General features: G+C 37.9%; 1 protein-coding gene across 5 annotated transcripts in view; it reads left to right on the top strand.

The window, feature by feature from the left end:
* The window catches only part of ZEB2 (zinc finger E-box binding homeobox 2), a 170,444-nt gene that overhangs the window by 143,756 nt on the left and 7,938 nt on the right, over positions 1 to 18,750 (top strand). For all 5 annotated transcript variants that reach the window (XM_044438047.1, XM_044438045.1, XM_044438044.1 and 2 more), the window contains one exon: positions 4,562 to 4,742. In XM_044438047.1, the coding sequence (XP_044293982.1) occupies positions 4,562 to 4,742 (181 nt within the window). The remainder of the gene's footprint in view (positions 1 to 4,561; positions 4,743 to 18,750) is intronic.

Raw genomic sequence — 18,750 nt, 5'->3', positions numbered from 1 at the left:
GCAAAACAAAAAACAATAACAACTCATGGCATCTGCCCACTTAAATATAGCAGAGGATTTTATCCACAGGAAACATTTATATTGAGTAGGAATTATGTATCTACTATATAACTACAGTTTGGCAAAGGGAGATTAACTGATTACTATTGATTTTTTTAAACATCTGTGGACATTCCCATATGACCTGTTAGGTTCCATTAGTAATTTTACCAACTAGTAAATGTTTTATATTTTCAAATGTGAAAATCAGGTATGGTTTAATGTTACAGACAGTAATCCTCTCTGTACAATAGAAGCATAAATAGTACGGTACCTCCATAACAGCTGTTCCACTATTCCAATTTACAGTACATCTGCCCTCTTTGTAAACGTATTTAAGCCTATTTAATCTTCTTTAATATTAATTAGTACAAACCTAGTCTTAAGAAACTGAACTGTCTGATAGCAAATGGAAATGTACGCTATCATGCAAGTTTTTGCTCTCTTTGGATCAAGACAAAATAAATATCAAGAAATTTAATAATTTACTGATCCACATTCATTATTGCTTAATGCTGAAGGCTGTTTTAACACAGATAGAGCATTGATAAAAAGTGTTATTAATATTCCCTATTTCAAATTACAAAATTAAATATAAAAATGTAGCTCAAGGCCTTTAGAGGGGAGACATACATTTAAATGGATTGCATAATAATAATATTTTGTACCTAAATATAAAATTCAATTAAATCCTTTCTAACATTTATGGAATACGTGTGTGTGAGTGTTTGGTATGTTGAAAGAAAATCCCTTTAGTTATTGCTTGTATCTTCTTTTTTTCCAACTTCCTATAACTAAGAACACTTCATGAACTTTGGAATGCTAAGCATAACTAAATGAGAAGCAAACCCTCAGTGGACCTTACATGTACAGAGATATGTTGCCAGATAATAATCCGGCAAATACAGATACCACAATCCAGAGAACAACTAGAATTTTGCTTTCTTTTACTTGAACAATAAATACTGTGATATTGAGTGGGGCAAGAATTTTGCAATTTGAGAAGCAAAAGTCTAAAGCCCCAGTGGGTGTATGGCTCTACTCATTCAGTTCTCAGAATTACGCCTAGAACATGTGAAATTAAAACTATTTATGTAGGAGCCTGTACAATGGTAAAGTAGGATTTGGATCCACTCTGAGATTCCATTAACTTCCAGTTACTTTGCAAAAATTTTAACAGCTGAGTTAGAGCTGCTTCAGTTATAGTTGTTTTAATACTGAAGTGTTTAAAACATCACAGTGTTTTGACTCAAAATATTTATAAACTTAAATATCTAAATGCATAAAAATTACCAATTAACTTGTCACTGAAGCCGTCCTTCCTTTTTAAAACTTTGTATGATTTCCAGATTTTGTATGGGTGTGTATTCTCTAAGCCAGAAAACATATTCATGGAACTTTCTAGGTATGGTTCACACAGGCGGGACCTTAGACTATCTAGACATATATCTCTGTGGTGTATTTTCCATCTGTATTTAGAATAGTGGTATATGCAGAATGAATAAGAAGCACAAGCACTATTCTCTTATATCTCTGTATTGCTCAAAATAGAAGTTCACGTCCTTGTCCCCTGGATGCTGAATGGAATAAAAATCCATGATTTTTGCTTGGCTATCTCTGAGAAGTGAAAGAGTAGAAATGCTAAATCTGTGCAGTAGAAGAGAACAGGAAATCAAAGAGCCATTTAACAGTATTGCATTTAAGCAACAGAACAGGAAGGAGAAGGCCTTGGCACTGCTTGTGTCTTCACCCCGACACTTGTCATTTCCTAAGGTGCTCATTCAGTGAAATCCCATGTATTTCTGCTGATCATTATCACCTACTGAGTTCAGTGAGACTTACCTCAGGTAAGTGTGTAAAAGATTGCACCTTAGTTTTGGAATTCTGAATATAATCGTGCAGGATGACTGTCATGTCCAAATTTTCAGACTTAGCACTAGAGTCTGCTGGACTCATGGATATAACTTGATAAAGTACAATGATGTTATCAGAGTTCCATACTCATAGCCTTCTACTCCAGCATAGAGAAAAACTGACTTCATGACAGTCTAAGAAGGAGCTGAGATGTCTTATACAATCACAACATTGCCATCTTCTAACCTTTAAGTGTATGGTGCTACTTGGGAGTGAAACTACTGCTTGGCAACGTACAGCAAAGATTACAAACATACCTCCAATGTTGAATTCTCTGCCTCTCTTTGCAATGTATAGGATCATTTATCTACATGTGGCCTGAGATGCAAGATTTTTAGAACTTCGGTTTGCTCATCATATTATGAATAAAAACTATCCAAAAGTAAAGTTAGTAAATTTGTAATTATTATCTGAAGAAACCAAACAAAAACTACATTTAATATACCAAACATGATAATTTTGTGGGGAAAAACATTTCCACATATTCTAGGTTGCCATTTTATGCCTTATCAGAGGGAACTTCAGCTTGTGGTCCCTGAAACATCCAAATCATGTTAGAAGCCATAAGAAGCAGGAATAGCTGGAACAGATGAAGTGTGTAACATCTATTTCTGTTTGTGAAGAATTTGGTGGATTGGAGTTAGGGAAATCTGATGCAAAGGAAAAGAGATATTAAGAGTTTGTTTAACTGGAGAAACAGCTAAAGGGTTTATAACTGAGGTAGCATTAACTAATGGAGAGGCCTAATTGTAGAGCTTTCATAAAAACAGTGACAGTGAGTTCCAGAGATGTAAACCTTTTAAAAAAAGTGAGATTACCCACTAGTTGTTCTATCACTTGTGCTGGTAGAGGTGGGATAACATGTGTTTCTTTCACATGTGGTTTTTAAAACTATATTCCTTGACTGCTGCAGCATTTAACCAGAACCCAGGCCCCTATAGAATAAATCCAAGATAGTTGAGAATGTACATATTTTTATCTATTATGATATTTTATTTATTCCATTCCATTTCATCCAATAGCCAAAACTTTATGGAAGGTTCACTACAATTTAAGCTATAAAATACAACATGACAAGATACACTATAAAAGTTTAAAACTATGTAAAAAATAAAGGTGAAAATAAAGCCTAGCAGCAATGCTAATATTAAATTTTATATTTAATTTGCATTTAAAATGCAGGTATGGATTTAAAACACTATCACCTGAGAGACTAAAATATCAAGGAACATTTATTTAATTTCTATACTGTACTGCCTAACAGCCAAAGCTCTCTGGCAGTTTACAAAATCAGAAGGTCCTCATTATATGCCAAAAAATACAATGTAAGGGCAACAGGTAAGCCTCTCTGTGAAACCTATTCCACAACTGGGGGACCCTAACAGAAAATTCTTTGCATCCATATCATGATTCTGGTCACAATTTGGAAACCTGGATATGTCCTGGAGCATCTATAAACATTTCTCAATAAAACATATATTAGAACAATAATCTTAATAAAAATGGAAGAAATAGACATGCTGTGAATACTAGACAGAAGATTAAACACAATTTCTTCCCATTTTTTTCAAAATGTCCAGAAATTTTACATCTTTAGTCTTGTATAACATAATTGCTGGAAAGCATTTCCAGGAAGTAAAGGCCATGTAGCAGTATCTGCACACCATGCTTTAAATCTGTCACCCTAAAAATAATTTTTCACTGTCCTAAAAGAAAATTTACACATACCAAAACATTTCAATTTTTCCAACTTTTCAAGACCCCTGCAAAAGTCATTGGCACGTCCCCCAGACAGCCCCATCCTCTCCTTCCCATTCCGCTATGTAATAAATGAAGCGGAATGTTTCCAGTATTTTTTCCAGGTCTTCACATCTCTAGATGTGATATCATCTTGGGTTCTTCCTGATCCCCACCACTACTAGCCAAGTATGTGGGAAAGGGCAGGAAACATGCAATAGGATGGTATGGCAACAGGGACTAAGTATTGTTGTATGTTATGTGAGATGGGGGTGGAGTAATTTTTCCATGGCTGTCCTGCGTCACAGCATGTAGTTTCAGACTCAAGTGGCAACCTAAACATGCTGGGTTAGCTCCAGATATTCTTTCCATTTTCATCAGCATGAACAGGAGGATTCCCTTCCTCCACAAAAGGAACTGGGATGAAAAGGAGACTTTTGACTGGCAAAAGTGGCAGGGCAAGTGATTCCCCCTTAACCCTCAACCCCACTGCCACTTCTCACACTGTTCTGGAGACCCCCTCCCTTGCACCTTCTAGAATAGCATGGAAGGTAGTAATAGGGCCTACAGGGGGAAAGGGAGAATTGGAGAAGACTGCTTCATCCCCTTCCTCCAGCAAGTCTGGACACTGCTTTCTGCAGAGTTAAACCATGTACATTATTTTCACACCACTTTTAAAAAACAGCTTGTTTAGGAGCTAGTCCTCAATTTGATAAAAATGAGACTGTAAGCCAGTGACACTGTTTACCGTAACTCAGTTTACACAAGAAATTAACTATAATGGCTAATGTACTATAAGGACACAGGATATTGTATAACAGCAACAAGGGAAGGAAACCTGTTTTTCATAAACTATTTGATTGCATCACAGGGAGAATTGCTTGATGGAACACCGGATTACATGTCAGGTCTTGATGACATGACAGATTCCGACTCCTGCCTGTCCCGAAAGAAGATCAAGAAGACAGAAAGTGGCATGTACGCATGTGACTTATGTGACAAGACATTCCAGAAAAGCAGTTCCCTTCTGCGACACAAATATGAGCACACAGGTATGAATGACTACAATATGTAAAGACAAGCTTTGTTTCATGTGATACATTTCATAATATTTAATGAGTATCCTTCTGCAACATAAGATGCAGCATATGCCAGACATTTCAACGAGGAAGAAATAATGTGCATTGCCTAGCTCAAGTTGACTCCCCTCCTTTCCATCACTCACTACATTTGTCTGAATTTTTTGTTTGCGTGTCCATATTTGAACAGGTCATAGCCCACTTTTTTTTCTTTTCAGTCTCAAACAAACTAAAAACCCAACACACTCTCTTCAGAACTAAATTCCAAACATGGTTGATAGCTTTGTGAAAAGTGAAGCTTGAGGTAATTGGCAGTGAACATAATAATCTTGTTTCTCAATTAGGAATTGTTTTGCAGATAAGCAAACATAACTTACTAAACTACCAATGTCTTTCTTGGCTGGTCTGTCCATAAATGCCTATATGGGGGGGTGAGGTGGGGAAGCTACCTCAATAATACATAATTCACTTTTATTTCTCATTAGTTTACTGAAGAAAATTCTTACTTGCCAAAGATGATCAGGCAAATTACTATTAATAGGCCTTGAACCTGAAAGAAGGCTTCCCCTTTAAATAAGCATATAGGAGTGTCACAAGCACACTCATATTTTGCTTGGATATAGTGTGTCTTTAAGTTCTCAAATATCTCCCTCTCTTTCTCTGGGTATGTAACGCTGCCACCAGGAATTTTATTCCAATCCTTTTACTTAACCTCTCTTTCAATATTGTGTCCAAGCTATAAGACTCCTTCATTGGACTATGTGGTCCTGAGGGTGAAACACTGGTATTCAAGCAGCCTATGATTCTGCGATAGCAATAAACAAAATGTTGGTTTAACCATCTTGGTTTCAATGTTTTGTAACTTATTTCTTAAAACTATAAAACTGTGTGTAATAACTTCAGATTGAGGTATCTGTCTTTCCCTTCTCAATCACTCTCACTCTCAAATTATCCTTTCTCTTCTGACTATTCTTTGACCAGTCTTTATTTATCTTAGTTCACTCCTTTCTCCACTTGGCTATCTGTCACCTTCTCTCTCTCACACCTTTATAATGCTTGACAATATTAGGTTTTGACTCCCCCTGGTGCTAATATATCCTCCAAGTATTCCACTTCCTTCCTTTTCTTTTGAATCTTAAATGCTTTCCACAGCACTATCTGGGATTCTAATGAGAAGATGGCCTCTTCAAGATTCTGCAGACCATTAACTGACCACAACTCTGACTGTTAATTACTGACTGGCTGAAAAGTATCTATTTCTCTGTCCTACTACACTTCTAAGCTCCACCCACACAGTCTCACCAACCAATCACCTCAATCATCTCCTTCTTTCCACCTCCTGCCCTTCTGAAATTTTTCAAAATCGAGGACATTATTAATAGTTACAAACTAAGATCTAAAAATCCAAAGAAAATAATTTCAGAACTTAAATTTCTATAATCAAGAATACAGAGGTCCCATTTATGAAGTTTCTCTATATACACTGCACCACACATTAGAAAAGGTAGAGGGTAAAAGCAATTAGCCTTAGAACTGAGGAACTATCCAGTGATCAACAGCTTAGGTTTCAAAATTCATGAACAGGGGATTGAAAATTTAATCTCCTTTTAGGAAATCTCTAACTCTAGCTTATTTTTTGTACATAATTTAATGCAAATACCATACCTGCAATCTTTTAGGGTTATTTTCCCTCATGCACATACATATTACAGTATAAATGCTTTCTTTTCTCTCATCCCCCTCCCCAAATGTGCTTATTATCCTGTTTGGATCAGTAACAAAGAAATTGGGAATGGGAATCATCATTCGCCTGTATATTTAAAAAGTGAATAGGACTTTCCAGAACATCTTATTCCTTGCCTTCCAACATGCTTTTTCATATTTTTACATCCACTGATAGCATTAATTGTAAAATCTGGATAATCTGCTCTTGATTAGAAGTTAGTTATTTTCAAATCATTCTATTACTCCTCCCCTGAACTATTATTCACTTTCTGATGGTGACATGATGATAGAGAGATCCTGCAGAATACAGGAAAGCCTGCCTTTTGAGTGGCAGATGCTTTTACAAAGATCAACCTGGTCTTTGCCTTACTCACTAAAATAGAATGAACTTTAATGTGAGGTCACAGGCCAGTGAACAATTACACTTGTAAAATTCTTACCTATTTCCTTGTGGTAGCACTCATTCTGGTTCCCAACTCTTCACTGTTACATCCTCACATAATTTATTAGCCTCTCAAACCTCATATATAAACTCCTTCCTTCATGGTTTTGTTTCACACCAACTTATGATATACTGCTCCTCCACTATCAGTCAGCTGTAAACTAAAGCAGTCCTGGGAAGTAAACTATACTGAGCAATTAGTATTATTTCTACATACCTTCCAAAAGCAGAAAGGGTGAAATGGGTGACTTAGCATTAGTCACCTTATATAACACAGGCATAGTATAGACAGCTCCTTTGACATAAACTGGTCACCTCTACTCTGATGTGACAACGGCCTAACACCCAGTAGTGGGGAAGATAAGTCAAAGAGTGGATCCACACCAAGAAGCAGTTGTGCTGACTTGTCAGAACCATAGTTTGCTGCTATGCACATGGAAAGTGTGGAAGATTGATGTGCATCCTTAAAAACCTGTGCATGTGCACGTAGGAGACTGACTGGGTCACAACTTCCTGACATATTTATACAGATGCTTAAGTATCTGCAGCTGTTGATCATGTTATATTAGTTGGCTGTGAAAAATACCAAATGTATTGGGCATGTAGTGATTTGTAAGATGACTGCAATATAAAGTATGGAGTTGCTCTAACTCAGGGGTCTCAAACTCAACTTACCTGGGGGCCGCTGGAAGTAGAGTCTGGGTGAGGCTGGGCCGCATCAAGTATTCCACCACCGCGGTGGTGGTGGGCCGCCCTTCCCGCGTGGCTCCCGGAGGCCGGCCCGGGCGCCACCGGCGCTTTGAAGGTCGCAGGGCCCCTCCCCCGTGCCCGCCCGTCCCGGCGCGCAGCTTAGAGGGAACATTGTGCCCAGGGTAACAACTCACGCAGGTGTATGTGAGAAAAACATGCGGGCCACACTATCACTAAACTTTGATATCAAGTGGGGGCCACAAAATATCGGCCCGCGGGCCGCGAGTTTGAGACCCCTGCTCTAACTCTATAGTTATGACTTAACATTCAAGAATCCTTATGATCATCTAGTTCAAAATCCTAGTTAAGGCTAAACAAGAATATGAAGAGATGCTCAGTATGTATGGTATTAAAACAATATTGACTGCTATTAAATGAGTTACATTATTAAAATCCTATTGCTTATGTGTGGCTCTTCTGGAAAAATCAATTTTATTTTGTAGATCTTTTTAAATGGAAGGATAAAATGTGATCTACTACATCACCACTATGAATTCTTTCTTCCTTTGCCCCTTTAAGCTAGATCCTGTGCAGAGAATAAAAAGGTTAAAATACTCATGGGACTGAGGAACAAAATTAAAGCAGTATTTTGGACAAGACTGTTCAGTTCAATGGTGTATATATTCCTTACTTTGCATTACTCAGATGTGTTTGTTTGTTGTGGAGGATGGAAAGCTTTTCAGGCTTTGCATCCTTGCACCTTTCCTCTCCTGAATGATTTTATTACAGCCATCTGCAAATATTGCAGTTTACTACATTACTACTGTAAACCTCTTATGTTAGAGCTGGACTTCATATATATTGGGATATGGACATATGGTTGAATCTCATAAAACTGATCATCCATAAGGTCCACAGACGTAGGCTGGATTTTTGACAAACTACAATATATGCAATCACCTAGTGAGTGTGAGTGTGCATGGAAGGCCTATTACACTGTATCTGGACTTAACTAATCAGTTATAGTATGCTTCTACCAGTATGCTTCATAGTATGCTTCTACACCCCTTCTCATTTTTTAGCCACAGGTAAGCAGGCTGAACCCTGCATAAGGCTATCATTTTCCTGCAGCAGAAACAGGAGGAAATACTTTTATGCTAAGTTCTGAAAAGGTAGTGAAGGGTGATACCATTCCAATAGTGGAATCCTATTCATGTCTACTTATAAGAAAATTCCAGTGAATTCAATAGCACCTACTTCCAGGCAGAACTAAAGCACTGCAGCCCAAAACAATTTGCAGGATTACATACTAACATAGGTAGTAGCAGTGGTAGCAGCAGGAACAGCAAAACAGCAGCCATAAGTTCACTTCAGTGTTATCAGGAGGAAATTATGCAAACGAACATGAATCTGCCCTTGATATTCCACACCTACCTTGCAAAGTTACCCAGTTAAAGTTTACTTCAAAGAAGATATAAAGGCCACTTGCCTTTTCTTCTTCTTCTTTGGCCTCTTTTGTAAATGTTAAGTGAATTGCAAATTAAACTGATAAAGTTATGGAAAAAGCCAGAGCTATGGAAAGGCTGTCTCATCTATTAATATATATGAGAAATTTCAATCTGTGTTAGGGGCAAGACTCCCTGAACTGCAATTAACCTTTGCTTTCAATGTCTGAATCATTATCCTTTCCTCATCTTTTTGGGGACAGTTAGTGCTTATCCTGGTCTTTCTAGAGTAACACAAATAATGGGCACAGCTTTTTAGGCCAAAGCCTTGATTTTTCTGAAGATGCAATCCCACTTTTCTTCCTTTTTAATGCTTAGTTGGCCTTGAACGGGCTTGATGCTGCTGCATTATAACTAGTTCAGTCATGTACAACTTTGAAATAATGCAGTGGAACTAACGCAGTAGCCCACATGACCAGCTTCATAAATGTGTTTTATTTATAGTTATATTTTTAAAGTTGCCCTGTTTCTTTGTTTGCTTGTTTGTTTTTGAAATCAGTTGCTTTCACCATGATTCTTATATATTCCATTAATCTTAACTTTGAAGTGAACCCTCAAGATGGGTAACTTGACACAGTTGAGCTTGACACAGCTGTTAAAAACTTAAAGTGCAATATAATGATCACTAATCTCATGACAAACTTGTAATTCACAAAATGCATGCTGTACAGCAGGCAATTTAAGTACTATGCATTGTACCCAACTACCCAATAATTTCCTTACAGACAGAACAGTCAGCACCAGCCATGGTCAGGGCAATACCAGAGTCCCACTATGGTTGTCAGAACTTCCCTCCTCCACACTCCCCCATTAAATGTTTACTGATGTGGCCAGCTCATATTGCAACCATCTGCCATCTTCTTTTCCTTAAATTGTCTTTGGGAACCTAGCCAGAGCCTTGGGCAGCGTGTTCCTTTAAAGTGCACACTAAGTTTTTAGATACTTTTTAAAGAAGGTGGAAAGGGGTCCCTTGCCCATCACCACCTAGTAAATTTACTGAAGATGAAGAAACCCATCAGGCAGCACAGGGGTCACTCCAGAAGAGCCCTGAAGGGGCAGTTCTATATGACAGGCTACACATTGTGTTTAGAGTACAACGTGAATTTAATGTGAATATTTCTGATGGATATCACTAATTAAAATCAGAGTATGGGAGGAAAGGAAACTAAGTAAAATTCGCTTATTGTCATTTCTGTCAGTGGAAGAGCTATTCATTCAGTTACATCTGATCAGGGCTCTTGATAGTGACCAAGAAACCAGGGCAATCACCTGGAACTGAAGAGGAACTGACCACATAACTCTGCAGTGAGGTCAACCATTATTGCCTTCTGCTGACAGGTAGAGTTTAAAATGCCTTGAAGTCTATAAAAGGTTACTAGGCTATAAACACGCTCTCCTGTCCTCAGATATCCACCTTAGTACCATAACATTGGCCTAAAATTTAAATAATAATGAACTGTCAGCTTATGAAAGCTTCTCTGCCTAGTATCCTGGGGCAATTTCTGTGTGGCATATGCAACTATAAGAAACACAGTTTATAGGAAAACTCTTGGTCCAACATAATTCAGTGTGATGCACTGGATTAGGTTTTGGGAGGTCTGGATTCAGATTTATGCTCTGCCACAAACCTCACTGAATGACTAGGACAGTTACTTTCTTTCAGCCTACCTATTTCCTTGAGTTGATATGAGGACAGAAGAGAAAAGAAAAGCTGTGTACACCAGTCTGTATTTCTTGGAGTAAGGGTGGAATAAAAATGTTCTAGTCAATAATAATAGCCATTCAGTCTTTTAAGACATTGAAGAGAGAAAGGACTGGGACAAACAGTGTTTACTGCTTTTGCTTTCAGGCAGATTGCAGACACTTAACAAAGTGGGCAGGGAAGATGAGAAGAAAGACTGGTTGAAGCTGATCTGTGGCATATGGTACCCCATTCTCCATAAGAGAGAATATTCCTGTAAGAGATTCCTGGCAAGATGTGGCAAAAGGTTCCTGTATATGGAACTCCAAGCACCCAATTTGTTTTGTGTGCTTTTAATTTTTTCACCAAAAAATCTCTTTCACACACACCAGTTTGAAAACTCAGAAATAAAAGACGTGCAGCTTCTTTGCACAGGTCAAATAATTCCGTTTTACTCTTGCCTAGGACTCCTGGGGCCTTGTTACCTTGCATGATGGTATGCGGCACTTTGTTTTTTAAGCAGATGGACAAGAGCCATCATGGTTGTTCCCTCACTTTATTTTTTTACATCCAACTATATGTTTTATTAAGGATCTTTTTTAAAGTGTAGCTTTCATGCTGATACAAACATTACTTTTAATTCCTGGTTGATTCAGGAAACTAAATATTGTCATTGAGTGTAGTAGCAAATATACTCTCTCTTGCTGTTATGTTGCATTCCTATCTCATGGGTTTTCCTTGTTTAGAACTTGATTCATAAAAAAATTACATGCTGTTTATAGATAATTTTCTGTCACTTGACTCATATATGAGGATTACTTTTTATACGTAAATAATATACAGTTTCTTGGAGTAAATTCAAAGCTTATGAAATTTGCACTAGAAATGGAAGCCTTTCTTCTTTGTAACAACAGAGCAAGTGTGGTATTTGCAATTACGCCAAATTGCATTTATAACGCACCTTTGACCGCCTCACTACACTCTGCCCATTAATCCATCTCCACCGGGACTACTTCTAACATCCAAACCCCTAAGTAGCTTCAATCAGCTGTCTTTAGGAAATCAAACTGCTGCCAGATGACTCCTTATGTACCTTCCAAGTCTGGAATTTTTCCACAAACTCACCCTCCACTTTCTCAAACTGCTTACTCTTATTTTGCTGAAATAAGGAAATGTATAGCTTTTCACTGTGTACCCATGTAGTCTGTATCTTTGAGCTTTTATATTTTGCATGGGCAATGGAATTTTAAGCCTCTGGGGAATTTTAAAAAAATGATTAGATATAATTATTCCTCACTGCAAATCCTAAGGGAGCCAGGATGTGGGATAAAAGCACAGTGCAAATATATATACATTTACAAATATTTTCTCTAATATTTTAAATACAATAGCAATATTTATACCTCACCTTATTGGTGTTTTTCATAAAATAGAAAAGGCCTTGACACAAAACTCAAACAACAATTAATATACAAAATACAACATTTTAACAAGGGGATGGAGAGGGTGAATGGAAAGATATCTCAATAGATGTCACTATTTGGTCTCCTGGTAATAACATTTGAATAGTTTAAAGCTTTGCTCTATATGTAGAGAGAGAGAGAGAGAGAGAGAGAGTTATATCAGTTTTATTAGACAGTTCCAAAATAATTACATGTGCTACTCTCAGCAAGATCATTATAAAGGCAGCTCATCAATGGACTGAATTTTCCAGTGATCCAATGATATCAGGTCTGGATATTATTCACCTCCCAAAACAATATAGATACATAAGGCTGGGATATATTTAAAGGCTGAACTGCATCAACATTTAGAACTGATTATTTGTACTTAAAGGATAAACATGGGGGTGGGGGGGAACTGATTAAAAAAAAGGAAAATAAAAAGAAATAGATTGAGAACTGATTTAGATTCCTTCAGAAAGAAAGAATAGACAAATAAAAGACTGTATTTTTGCAGTTTATAGCTTTGAGTATATTTAATAATATTTAATTAATCATACTATTTAACACAAAAGAGTAATTAAATTCCAAAAGCAGAAAATCTTGATGTAATCAATGAATTGCTCAGTTTTTTCAATTCAGTATATTCAGTATAATATAATTTTGCGAGACAAACTTGTATTATAATCAATTCTTGTGTAGTTGTTAAATAGTTTCCCACATCTCTTTCCAGTAATTCTCGTTTTGTGCCAGAACTAAATATATTTCTGTCATTGCACTAAAGAATCCTTTTTCTTTTGGTAAATGACTCTTCCATAATTTTATAATGCAGTATCATGTACTAATACTCCATGCCTGATATTATTTTCTCATTCACTTACAGATGGTACTCGTTTTTTTTTTCAAATTTTCCTCTAGAATTGACTAAGTATGAACATGTTGACAATGCAGCAAAACTTCCTAGAAAGACAGTAAAATCATTTCCTCTTTATCTCTTTTCAAAGGGAGGCAGGGAAGTGCTTCATAGGATGCTGTGCATTAGCTCTAAGAGAATGGTCTAGATGGCCAGTAAGACCTTCAAACTTTGTCTTTCTGTTATATCATCGACCTGAAAGATGTATCATACAGTTCCTGGAAACTTGTCTTGAGAACTTCCAATCTTTCTAAACATTGTTCAGTTTCTCATCTGATTTTCTTTCTATCACTTTAAAGCATTATTTTGTCTACCTCTTTAGATCTAGTTCCTAACATCTAGCATTTAACATCCCATGTTTTCAAAGAAACTCAGGTTTGCTATGCTTTATAAGATTTTATTTTCTGCCAAAAAAATTCAATGACCTTTCCTTCCTCTCTTCCTCCTTCATCTTAGGAAACTCAACTAAGGTCAGTTATCCTGCTGTGTAGGGAGGCAAAAATCATTCTTCATAGTGCATGTCCAGGGATTCTCATAAGCAGTTGCCACTTCAAGGAAATAGATATGTGCACTGTGCTGCCCAGATGTTGAGGTGTGAAATTCATATGGAATGGAGATACAGAATTAACTGTTTCATATACCTGGTAGCAGCAGTATCATATCCTTACAAGTGTGACATCACAAAGAGTAAGCAAAGCTTTCAAGTGCACCACAACTCTTCTTTGGCCTAGTTGTTAAGCCTGGTTACCTGCAATTTTTGGGGAGTGGCATTCAGTCACCCTAACTGCACTATGAACCACCAGACCCTCACCAGTACATTTGAGATGAATAATTTCTAGAAATCGTGCCATTTGCCACTTCATGATCAATCACAGTGCAAAAGATTGGGTTTTGGTTGCCCACGTAACACATTGACTATGCAATCCTATATAAGTCTACTCATATTAAGTTCAACTGAATCCAATGATTTACTGCTTGGTAGTAGGGTGCAGCATTGAAGCCTTGATTTTTCGTAACCTGCCATTTGCTCAGAACACTCATCCTGCCTATGGAACAAAATATGTATAAATGTATAGAAGCAGAATAATTCTGTCAAACTCCAAACCCAATCCAGATTAAAAACATTATATTACATCAGTAGCACCTGCATAATATCAGTTTGTTCTTTCCCCAGAGGACATCCTATATGGGTAAAGTTTACTACTCACTAATATAAACTGATAATGTAAAGTGTAGTGTAGTGACTAAGAAAATTCTACCTTGGAAATGTGTTCAGAAATTTCAGCTAGTCAAAACACTGTGGCCATACTGTTGATTTGGGCTTCATGTATTACTTGGAGCATACAACACCCTTGTTACAACAACTTCACTTGCTACCAGTGTATTCTGGCACAATTACGACTGATAGAACTTTCTGCGATGAGTTAACAGGCGACCTGAAAGACTGCTATGCAAGTCTGTCTGAATCCCAATTTCTGTGTGGGAGGTTGTTCTCTTGGATCTGCTGCCACTGGAGCCACATTTGGTGGTGACACCTGAGAAGGCTTCCTGAGGTAGCCACTTTGAGGTTCTGGAACTTCCTGCCCAGAGAGGTTAGGTTGCCCCTTTTCAATTGCCCTTCCACCAGCAAGAGAATACATTCACGCAGACCTTTTGGCATGTAACCAATGTGTTGCTGAGGCAGTGGTTAATTTGTTCGGTGCTATTTCTTTCATTGCTGTGTTTTTAATTCTGTTTTCAGGGATCCATTTCAGTGCTGTTTTAATTAAAATTTTGTTTTTAACTTGTATTTTGTTACTGTTAGCCACCTTCAGGATGATTTCTGATGGAAAGGTAGGGCCAAATTAAATAAATAAATTCTAAGCCAGAATGTTCTAAGTTTGCATATTACCCTAGCCCCAAACACATCAGTTGATTGTAAGCAAGTAATTATTCACAGCCCCTGTTCCACATATGCAATGTGGGGTAATATATGCCTATCTTACCAGGCTGTTATAAATATTATTCATGACACACTATATGTGAAGAGTTTGGAACACTTGAAATGTGCTATGATATAGTAAGTATTGTTGTTTCCAAAGAACTGGAGAATGACTGTATTTCAGGAAGGAGATAGTTTCCTGTTCCCTTTGTGCAGACTTCCACATTTAGACACACACACATCCTTTGCATACAAGTCTGTCCTGGACAACTGAGTGATACTGTTAAGAATATGTGGTCGATCACTACATATTTGTGCAGTGCCATAGTTGAATTATGTAAGTGCTAGCTTCTTGCCTGATCACTGTTCAAATGGTATCACTGGCTTAGCCAAACTGTGGCTTAGAAGTGAGCTCTTTAGAGTCTTACTAGCCATCCAAGCACGGGTTGGAGGGCAGTTCAAAAATACAGACCTTTCAGAAATAGATTTGGCCCTGATATTCAAGATAGAAACCACATTTAATGCTTCATGGGCTCTCTTCTCCCCGTTCTGCACAGTAACATAGGATTTCTTAATCATGATCAGCTCATAGCAGCTGTGGCAAAAAGTCAGTGGCTGTGCTGGCTTGGAGGCAGATATGCCATCCCCTGGGTTGAGACAATAGTTTAAAACTGCCAGCATACACTGGACATAACTCAGATTTGGTTTTGGGTTGCCACCACTCACTCATGTTTAGTGTGGTTTGTTTGCACACGCCAGTGCCAAAGCTTGCATATTCCAGTAACACGCCAATAAATGTGATGACTGCTTGGCCATGGACAGAGACTGCTGGATTCAGCAAAGGCTGTCCTGCCCCCCATGCCATGGCTGCCAATAGTCCAAAGCCTGTGGAGACATTCTTAGATATGCACGGAGAAGGATTGTGACCGTGCCTGCCAACCCCATCCCCACAGCACACACAGCTGAAAATTATTCTATTACATACATGGTTCAGCTTGTACAACTATGTGCACTGGGGCTTGTGCATGATTATTGTTATTGTGATTACATTAATTTATATCCTCCCGTTCTTTGTCTTGTATGGAACCCAAGGCAGCTTGCAAGGTTCACCTCTCCATTTTATCCTCATCACAACTCTGTGAGCTAGGCTAGGTTGAGAGTCCATGCCTGGCCTAAAGTAAACTACATGGCCAAGTCAGGACTAGAACCCAAATCTCCTCAGTTCCATTCCAACACTCTTAACCACTATACCATATACGTGGGTCCCTATAAAGTTATCACGTATAATCTATGGACATGTTGAAGTGTGATTGTGATTGTGTACCCAGATCTTGTCATGACCATTAAAGTTAGGCCCTAAAGGAGAACCAGGAGAGAAAGAAACAGTAGGACTAAAAACAGGCCACACTGTGATTCAGTGTGCAGAGAGCAAGAATTGAACAAAGGAGGGATGACATGTTTGAGCATGGGACAGGGAAGAGTGGAACATTCTAGGAGGAATATTCCTAAACAGGATAGTCATAATTTGAGATAAGTGGCTGTGGGACTGAGCTTCTCATAGGATAACTGGTGGTGAAAGCAACTGTTAGTTACTTGCTCGGAGGAAAGGAGGCTCACAAGCAGATGAGAATTTTTAAAAATGGCACTTTAAGTTCAGGCATTCTAGCTAGTCTATTACAACACCTACAGTATTACAATCTTAATCTCAGTTACATTATCTTCAGTACATTCTTTTTATTTCTTTGAAAAGTGTTGCTGTTGTCTAGTAGAGTGCATTTAGAAATCTTAATATATGCACAAGGTGTTATGAATGTCTACCTAGGTTGTCACTGCATCATGCATTGCTGAATTTTGTCTGGTCCCATCATGCTGACAAGCATTTTTTCTTGGCTCTATTTTGGAATGAAGCTTTAAAGTATGGCAGTTATGGAAGGTGTCAAAGGCATTCCAGGGCTATTTGTAGCCTCAAATCAACCAGATGTGTTTAGGCTTGGTGCTGGTGTCAAGTTTCAGACCTTGGATTTGAAACTGCTTGAAATACCAAAGGAAATATGGCATCCTACAGCTGAAGAGAACTTCAGCATTCAGTAACTAGCTGACAGCTCACAGAAAACTTTCCCCAAAATTACTGTCTAGGAGCAATTCTGCTCATGTAGCATATTTCAGTAGCTGCTGATAGGGAACTAAATCTCTCACTAAAGTTAATGGGAATTTTTCCTGAGTAAGGGCTTCAGCATAGAATCATAGTCCTTTATGACTTCACAATGAGTTGCTGTGCATGTGGTCAGTAAGGCAATCCTTTTGATTACCGAGTCCATTGATTCTCATCAATTTAAATAGAAAACCAAAGATTTCATTTCCCACACGCTTGAGATGAAAGTTGAAAGGCATGGGTTTGGAAAGCATTTGAAAAATCATCTAGCCCAGTATCTTTCAGAATTTTCCAGTTCATAGGGGGTTTGTAGGTGCCACAGTGCTTCACAAATTATCCATATGCATTAGGCACTGATGTTAAAAAATCCTGGGAGTGCAGCCTTTCCCAAGATGCACTCAAGGAGTCTGTCTATGGAAGTGCCTGTATCAGCCACACACCATGTTCTTTCTGACACAGTAGGAGTACTCTCAGTGTTCAGAGGTACCAGCTCAGGTGGTGATGGCTGGTGTGGTAGAAAGGAACCCAGTTCATCTGGGGAAGGGAAAAACCAAGTACAATATTGGATAAAAGTCTGGGTAAAATAGACAGCTCGCTGGCCCAACTTCTTGTGCAGCTCCCAGCTTGCTGAAGTGTTTGACCTTCGGTAAGCAGGTTCATATCTCATTGGTTCTCTCTCTGTACCTACCTACCTACCTACCAGGGTTAGCAGTTAATCCAACAAGCATTTGCATTAACAATTTTTTAATATCAAAATATAGCACAAAAGTTAGACAGGTTGAACAGTCAACTGAAAAAAAATTGTAAGGGACTGTACCCAAAGGGGTGCAATCCTGAACATAAGATAGAGTGAGGAAGCATACACTAGCCCTTCACCAATTTCATTAGCTTGTGTGTTAGTTTTCCTGAAAAATTACTGTGCTAATGATATGGACATTGCGCTACAATAGTCCATGCTAATACAATGAAATTTACATTAGTAATTGCACTTTTACAATACTGCCCAGTGGTCCCACATCCAGAGACAAATACATCCCTAGGTAGCGTTTGTGCACCATAGAACTGTGTGCAAGGTTCTTTTTCCTAAACTGATAGCTAGAATTCAGTCGACAGACCTTTAAACAAATGTCATTACCTGTTCAGAAGGACTGTTTGAGAGAGTTGCCCTTTCCCCCTCAATAGCTGATCAGCTACCAAATATCCATGACTTTCTTAGCAGTAGAACTAGTGCCTATAATCACAAAGAAAGAATTATTATTTCCCTTTAAAAACTACTAATGCCCACAGAAATATTCAAATTAGATTAGCTTTCCAAACCCTAGCCAACAAAACTAATGGTAAAATCTTGATTTAGATAGTAACTAGAATTATTCATGATATTTAATTAGTTTAGGTGTAGTTATCCTATGATTCTGTGATCTTTGCAGCTTATAAGCCCTTTCAAGAGTTTATCTGAGGTTTGACATTCAGAAACTCCTGAAAGCTGATACTGTTATAGTTTAATACTTTA

This window comes from Varanus komodoensis, unplaced genomic scaffold (assembly GCF_004798865.1).
Source record: "Varanus komodoensis strain SLA01 unplaced genomic scaffold, ASM479886v1 scaffold32, whole genome shotgun sequence".
NCBI lineage: Eukaryota > Metazoa > Chordata > Lepidosauria > Squamata > Varanidae > Varanus > Varanus komodoensis.
Note: the sequence above shows the minus strand (reverse complement) of the source record. Positions and strands in the feature narration are given on the sequence as shown.